We start from the raw sequence: 8,539 nt of genomic DNA, 5'->3' as shown, positions 1-8,539 counted from the left end.
TAAACCCAGCTAATGGGTAAACTCATAATTAGTCATGCTGTCATTAATTGATTATTTAAGTATGTTAATTAATATGTGGCTGTGCATTTAAGAATCAGATTTGAACTCAAAAACATATTAAAGATAATATTGCAATTCTATTTCACTCGGAATATTTATTCATCTGAACATTTATTCAAACAGAAGCAAGTATCCACTTAACTGCTCAAGATACATAAGTGTACAGTGTTTTTTGAATCAACAAAATGCATCAGAATTAATAACGCCAAGTGAGTCCTAACCAATGTATAAAATTAAATGAGTAGAAGAATAACTCACTTAGTATTTCCAGCAGCACGGGAGGTGACAAGTAGCATTTCAAAGACATTCCCAACTGACAAAGGAAAAACGTATTAACGCTTCCTACTCAATGTAATATAAAAGTAAATACATGGGTGTACATATTTGAATATATAAATCCACATGCATGTGTATTAGTAAGAATCTAATAGAGCAGTAGTATACAGTAATATCGTTAATACAGGACAACTTAAAAATAATTTTATTGGGCAGTCGGTCCTAATGGATTTACTCTTACACAGTTATCTATGCCCCGCCAGTGACTAATAGAATTATTAAAAACAGTATTCATTGTTATCATTTCAAAGCTAACACACTTAGGTAATAATCATTGGTAATCACTGGCTTACAGAAATAAGTAAGCCCTTTTGCTGTCTTTAAACATATACAAACCTTCAAAACTGTGCCATATATATTAATACACGGTATCTCGACAGAGTCCCAAGCTGCCTGCGAAGTTACTGCACTTCAAGTACTTTCTAGTACTTAACAGATCTGTCTGAATGCTTCCCTTTGCTGCTGCTTTTGAGCAGAAAAGAGAAGGGAATTAGGGAAAGCCTGTTGAATATTTAGGAAAATATTCTGCTGCATAACTGAAGTAGCAGGAGATCCATAAAACCAGTCCACAGAAATGTTGTGTGGTTTATCAGTCTGTAGTGGAGGTGAAAACTTCCCCATGATTAAATCACTGTTTACATTCCATTTTTGGTATTCATGCACAAACTGCGGTCTGTCGGCATACAGCGTTTTCCACAGAGGATCCAGAAAATAATGTGTTTGGCAAAGCCAGTTTGTTGCTGGGTAGGAAGGATAGTGTCCCCATGGCATGAAATAATTCACAGCAAGGCAATGCTCTAGCTCCTTTTGACGCCCTCGCTTTCGAGACCTTCGATGTTGCCTGAAGTCCCCGTGAACAAAGTCATTTAAGTTTGATGGGTGAATACTCCAGTAGTTTCCTTTGCCATCCTCACATCTTCCCACCTTGATGAAACAATCGTTTAGTGAAAGGTTGTGCCTTACGCTGTTCCTCCAGCCTCGACCTTTGTTTCTGTAGAAAGGAAAGTTATCTTCAATGTATTTGTAGATAGCAGCTAAATTCAGTTTATTTGCCGGGGAAGAAAGAATTGCCTTTGCAATTAATGCTATGTAAGATAGAGGTGGTTTTTCCAGAAATCTTGGTTCATCCACAGTCACAGAAAGACCCTTTTTGAGATGTATGTGAGAGCTGTGAATGTGGGGTGGAATCCTGTGAACCAGTTTTCCTTCTTCTTCTCCTCCTACTGTATAGATGTCTAGACTTCCTTCATTGTTTTCAGAAAAGTCTCCACTCATTATAGCAGCACGAAGCCTAGCATTTATTTTAAGCGTCCTGATGTTTTACTGCGAGTTGTCGGTTGAATAATTGGTCCGCTGAATATAACTAGCAGGAGAAATAAAGCTGGACTTTAAATGTGCTGCTCTCATGTACCCAGATTCCTATTTTATACTCTGTTAAGTCAACATCCTTAACAATGAAAACTGAACTGCCTATGTTTACAAAAGTCAAGGTGCAAGTCCTAGCTGAATGAAAAAAAAATACAAAATAATTACACTATGTTAAGTATGAAGATAAACAGACCATGACGTTAGCCTCTCACTTCATTATAATCTGAGAAAACACCCTTCAGTGTTCCCCATTGAAACATAATGATTAATGAAAAATTGATGGTGGCTAGATAGAGTTGTGAAAGGTTTAGACCCTCCAGTGATATGCAGAACAAATTGAAACCAACATGTTGGTTCCTGTGTTCTACACTTAGTCAAACATGTCGTATTTAGTACAATAAACATTTGTTTTATGCGCTAAAAAGAAAGTACAGTGGGCAATGAAACTTGCTATCAATTTTTGTAGCTGCAGGGTACCTATTCTTGGTGAAATTGAATTAAAGCACAACCCGTCCAAAAATTGCTCCCTGTTTTTCTTATTAACTCTCTGATCCCAATTGTGTAACTAGTTTTCATGCTGAGTATGCATGTGACCGGTCCTGCTGACCCAGGAGACCACTTGAGGGAGCAAGTACCCCTCAGAGCAAGTGAGCGCTGGGCTCTGGGACCCTCAAAAGCATGAATTGTCTCTCGAACTTTGACATTGCCCTCAGCCTCCTGAGGTCTGACACTGTTAAGGAGAAGATGCTTATATCATGTCATTAGTCAAGAAAGCTAATTTAATATGTTTAAATATGTTCCAAAACAAAGCAAAACAAAATGGTAGAAGCTTTGAAAGAAGAGGTATTGTCTTCTTTTGGGTCACTTTTGATGTTCAAAATATGTATTCCCAAATGAGATCTGTATTTTGAGGCATCAACAACAGCCTCAAAGATTCAACCTTAGGAGGCTGAAGTTGGTGATATTGTTCATGCTTTTATGGGTTCTGAAAAGAACCCTTGGATGCTTCCTTCAGATGCTAATACTGGCAAAGAGAGAGAGAGGGATTAGGGCACCCGTTAAACTGACCCCTTTGCCTCTGAGCTGGAAGTTCACATCCTGGCTGATCATCTTAAGTGGACACCTGGAAGCTTTTCCTCAGGCTTTCAAATCCACCAGCCAGTGTTTCAGTTGGTAACCACAACGTTTTTAGATCAGGAAATAAGACTCAATATAATGTTATAGTTCACGTGGGTTAGCCAGCATTTCTGTGTCAGGGCAGAATTGCCACCTACTTGCTTTCAAGATTTAATAGAGGACCTTTCCACTAACCATTGTGAATGGGATGTAATGTACCTGGCATTTTAACAGCCTTGGCTGTTCAAAAATCCTGGTGATGACATGATGAGCTACTAGTTCTTTTTCCTGGGCCTGAAATCTCAGCAATGACTTCTCTTGAAGGCATTTGACCTGCTCTATCCCTAACAGAAATTCCCTGCCTGGCACATCCCAAAGTTGCCATCATCTTTCCATTACTGGCAGCTTTTCATAACCTTCTGATGACTAATTTGCCCAGTTTGTCCTCGTCCTCTCTTATTTGCAGCTGAATGGTTGCCAGATCATAGCAGAAATTGTTGAAATTACCTCTGAAATGTGTGATCTGGCACTTTAAACTATTTATTGCAAATCATTCAATTTCTGTTGCTGCAACTGTAAGCAGGTCATGCCTAAAGGGGTTCCTACAATAATAACATCAAAAGTTTGACTTCAATTCAAAATACCGGATTGGCTATAGATTATTAGGTTATTTCTACTGAGATTTGGGGTTTTTTTGTGGAACGCTGCAGTTGCAGGCTGCAAATGCCACTCACTGTGACAAGGACTATGTCTTCCTTCCCTCATATCTCCAACAAAGAAACACAGAATCAACCACACATTCTACTATTTTATTAGCAACTTTGTAAATGGAGAGGATTTTAAAGAAGGACTAGGCACAGAGATTAGACTTTGTGTGCCTACAAATACCCAAATTAAGTCAAGAATAAAAAAACCCATTTTATTAAGGTTTTCAATTTGAAGGGCAAATTTTCAGAAACTGAGGAAACTGAGGTTGTTAAAGGGAGCCAGACTGAAGAGTTCAGAAATATAAATGTAGTGAAGGCCCAAAAGTCGAAAGCATAAAACTTGAACTCAAATCTTAAGCAAGAAGAAAAAATGTGTAGGAAAGGGCTCCATACTTAAACAGATGAACAATCCTTTCAGTAAATAAAGGAAGATTCTACAGGGAATGAAAGATAAAAGGGTGAACAAAAAGAGCTACATTTGGAAGGGCTGAAAGCCCTGGTCTCCTGATCTCTCTGGTTGGTTTTTGTTTTGTTTTTTTTTAGATACGCCCTCAAGGAAAATATTCAACCCATACTTCTGGGCATCTTGCTTGTTCCTCCTTTCTACACATTATTTCTGGAATTAACTTTTGTTTTCCTCTGAGTCATGTCTTTAAAGGTGAAAATCGCCCTCTTTCCCCAAATCAAGGTTCCTTCCAAAAAAACGTAAGGCGTATTCCCTGTTTTATCCTTATTCTTTGTGGGAATCTTCTTGTCACTGCCTGAAATGTCTGCAAAGCTTTCATATTAGAGGGAGAACCATCTGCACCGGCTCAATGTCCAGTTTTATCTGAAAAGACAAATCAGAGGCAGGGAAAGCATACTGTCTACTTTTACTCTACAGACTTTTTCCAACCTGGGGAAGCAGACTGTTCTTCAAATATCCACATACACACCCCCCTTATTAAAGCAGCATTTTCATTACTGCATTCTCTACAGCGCTGCTAAAACATTGGATGGTTAGAAATCTGAGATTTCCCACAGAACACTGTAACAAAGAAGGGGGTAACTTTATCAGACACACTAGTTAAATTGTTTATAATTTTGATTTGTCAATAAATGAAATGTTCTTGAAAAGATGAATGGAGAAACCAGAGCATTTGGAAATTCTGTTGCAGTAACGTAATCTGTTATGAATTTTCACTGTGCAAAGATTGTCTTTTCCTCTGTTGGTGTTTGGGTCTCTCATCAATTTAGGTCAAAGAGAGTTTTGTCAGTGAATTAGCTGTGACTGTATGAATGCGGGCTACCCTGTTACAAGAATTCTAATGTTTCTTTTTAATATTTACAAAGACTGCCATTTTTCTGCTTGGCACTGTGAAAACAGCACATATTTTAAGAGTAAACTGGTTCCTACTCTGGGTCACAGAGTAGACCAGATGCAGTCACAGGACAAAGTTTCATAAAAAAATCCGACAGCGCATAGAATCTGTAACTAAGAGCAGAAAACAACTGATGGCAGCTTTTGTCCTCACTCAGTCTGTATTACTGATATTTAGCTTCAATCAAGTGGAATTTAGAGAGAAAATCTTGCTTAAGTGAAATGCTGTGCTTTCTTCCTTAGCTCTACATACTTTAAGAATAAATTGCTGTATCAAAACACCTCTCGCAATATGCCAGCAATGTTTTTTTTCTAAAGGATATAACCTTTAAAATCTTTCTTTTACCTCTTGTTCAGCACTTTTGACCATCCAGCAGTCAGCTAGAATAGTGTTCTCTGCAAGGAGAAAATGTTTTTATGCCTTATCCTAATAGATTTATTTAATAGCAGTGAAGTAAGTAATACATCTCATACTCTCAGCTGAAGAAGTGCAGTTTTCTAGGGCACAAGGGAATACACTGTTAGGAAGCCAAGTGGAACCAGATTTTATACTACTCATCTTTAGTCCATGCTTAAGACATAATTGTTTTTCAGTTGACACAGAAACGTATATTCTCTCTCCCTCCAGTTATGGCCAAGAAAGATCAGCTGGCCAGTGCTAATAATAGATATGCCAAAAACATGGGCAGGTGCAAGTATTTTTTAATTAAAGGTCTATTTGGCTATCACTTTTGTTGCTCTGCTGTGTGTTTAATTAAGTCCCAAGCCTGCTAAATCTGTGACGTTTTTCCCTGTAGTATTTACTGTGCTGTTCAATAGAGAAGCTATCCCATATAGACCTGTCTTATTTTCTACACTAGCTTCCTTAATTCTACCTGTTGTTTCCACTGTTGCTTAAACAGTGTTTAAGAACACCTGGAAACCATTTGTCTTGATTCAACATTTGAATTTGGTGTGTTCAAAAACATTAAGGAAGTTGAGGCTTTAGAAAAGAAGTGATTAGAGAAGTTGTGGCTCAGTGGCAGCACTTAGGCTAAACTCCTAAATAACCCTTTGATTCCCAGCTCCCATGTTTCTTTACAGCCAGGACAGAAGTAAAGGATTTGAACTCAATGAATAGCAAGACAGTTACAAGTGCGCGTAATAATCTAAGTCAATTAAAGTCACTGGTATTGCTTGGTTTAAAAAATAAATGTTTGAATGCATCTTTGTTTTCAGAACATCCTGCAGTCCTTGTTATGGCATGTAGTGATTCGATGGCTTGGGCAGAACGTCTAACCTAGTGCCTGCTGAAGCCAATTGAAAGGATCTCGTTGACTGAACTGGTGCTGGACTAGACAAAGACAAATCACTGTTTGGTTTCAGCAAGCAGAAAGAAAACAGAAAATTACAACAAAAAATAATCGACAGATCAAACCTTTAACTGGACTTTAAGCTATTTTCACACAATCTAGCAGCAATACTAGTTTCCATGTTATTTTGTTGGGCTTTTTTTCTGCTTTCCTCCTTCCATTTTCAACAAGAAATTCTCAAAGCATGCATTGGTCTGAGACACACCCTTCTTGCCCTTGAGTGGTGGGCAGCCCTCCTCCTTCCTGCATCTCTTACCTCTGTGACCCACCAGAGTTCACCGGTGAAGTTACCTTCCCATTTGCATTCCTCTATGCAGCTTTTTGTAAAGAAACCTACAGAATGAAAAAGGGGAAATGGCTTTTCACAGAAATAGGTGCAACCATTAGGGTAACAGTGTCATAAATAAGTTCTCCTTGTTTGCATAATTACTGCAGTAGTATTTTCTTAGATCATGTTGACAGAAGAAATTGAGTTGCCATTACAGCAAGATGCCTCCTTTCCCAAACTGAACCTAATTCACACGATGCAAAGCCAAAATGTGCATGCAGCAAATCAGCTCTGCAGCTATGTGCAGAGCAGTAAGTGGGAACAGGCAAAAGTCATGCTTCTGGGGTCCCACAGAGTGAGAAAAAACTTGGAACTCTTCCATGAGCGCAGCTCTGGAGATCTCATTCCTTTCTTAGTCACTCATGAATACATGGCCGGGTAGCACTACCATCTATCTTTAAACAAGAAATCTTGAATGCTTTTCCTGTTGGCCCTTGTTGAAAAGTATAGCATTGTACTGTACTGGTTCGAAATTGGTAATATCCCCATTTATGGACTGTGGTAAGGCTTATGTAGTTTATAGTAGAAAACTGTTTTATAAATCTCTCCTTATACGCCATTTTGTCAAAGTATGACAGTACTAGGGAAGCATCAATGTTTTCATAGTAGCAGGTGGGACAGCTGTTGAGAGGTTAAGATGGAGAAGCATTGGAAAGACCTGGAGATGCTCTCACGGTGTGGGAGGACGCCTCATCATAAAAGGGGATTCACGGTAAGATATGGCTTACCTTGTTATCTGGTAATAGACATACTCAGATCAGCTTTAAAGTTACCAGTGTCACCGTAACGACAGGGGAAAGGATTCAAGGTGGCCTGCAAGACCAGAGCCATTTGAAAATGTGTATGAAGGTTTCTAGCCTGCACTGAGATCTACGATGCCATTAATGCTATCATTTTCTAATATGGCTAATTCCAAACAAGCCCTGTTATATTTCTTAGCTCATACTGCACTCTTAGATTATAGCATAGGCTTACCTGTTGAGACAGACACAGGAGAAATAGGAGAGGTTAAACAATATGAAGGAAAAAGGCGACATTTCGCATTCATGATCTTTGTCCCATAAAGACTGCGTCTTCCCACGTGTGGAATGCCATAAAAGTAAAAGCCAAATGCTAACTGATTAAGTTGATTGAGAAGCCGTGGTTTTGTTTCATATGATGGGAAGACATCCCGCACAAAGGTTGAAAACCCTTTAAACAGTGCAGTGTGTTTCTTCCTCCTGTTTACAGCTGTGTGGCACGGGGTTTGTGTTTCAGGGTTGGCTGCACAAGTTAATTCTGCAAGTTGCTTTTCTCTCCGTTTGGCTGGATGATGCTAAATGCAGTCTAACACTAGATGATTTCATAATCTAATTAGTGGTGAATTCAGTCATATTTACAATGGCGCGTTACAAGTTCACCTCTAGTGTACTCATTTCAATGTTTTATAGCATTCCTGCTTCGTTTAGGTTGGCATGGCTAATCCTTAGCTTTTTCTAATCCTTAGAAAAAGCTGGCATAGTCCTAGGATCTGGCCCAAGGAGTCAGCATGGTATGAAGCCAGGGCAGAATGTGACATTGCACTTTCATATCTGCAAACACTGTAAAAAAAAAGGGCCTTGAAAATATATGCGGGAATAGTTTATGACGTAGAAACTATTTATCTCATGAAGTATACATCCTAATCAGAGATGAATAGCTCCTCATTCGTGCGATGTGATGAATTTGTTGTGCAACATAAGTTGATCATCTAAAAATAGCTCAATATGTGCAGCTTAACAACGCAAAGAAGTTGGTTTCTGAGTACGATTTTTCTTCTTAGCATATAGAACCACATAAAAATAGGGAATGCAATATTTGAAATGTATCGTTGAAATTATAACACCTAATACTGTCAGACGGAGAACAGGCCAACATAGCTCACACACCATAG

At 38.7% G+C, this 8,539-nt stretch overlaps 1 protein-coding gene across 1 annotated transcript; it reads right to left on the bottom strand.

The window, feature by feature from the left end:
- Positions 1-334: 334 nt before the first annotated feature.
- LOC134510954 (forkhead box protein D1-like) lies at positions 335-1,775 on the bottom strand. The gene has a single exon (XM_063324186.1). The coding sequence runs from the start codon at positions 1,669-1,671 to the stop codon at positions 826-828; it is 846 nt and encodes a 281-aa protein (XP_063180256.1). The 5' UTR covers positions 1,672-1,775; the 3' UTR covers positions 335-825.
- Positions 1,776-8,539: the final 6,764 nt, after the last annotated feature.

This window comes from Chroicocephalus ridibundus, chromosome 1 (assembly GCF_963924245.1).
Source record: "Chroicocephalus ridibundus chromosome 1, bChrRid1.1, whole genome shotgun sequence".
Taxonomy (NCBI): domain Eukaryota; kingdom Metazoa; phylum Chordata; class Aves; order Charadriiformes; family Laridae; genus Chroicocephalus; species Chroicocephalus ridibundus.
The sequence above is the reverse complement of the archived record's forward strand: the minus strand, read 5'-3'. Positions and strand labels throughout refer to the sequence as shown.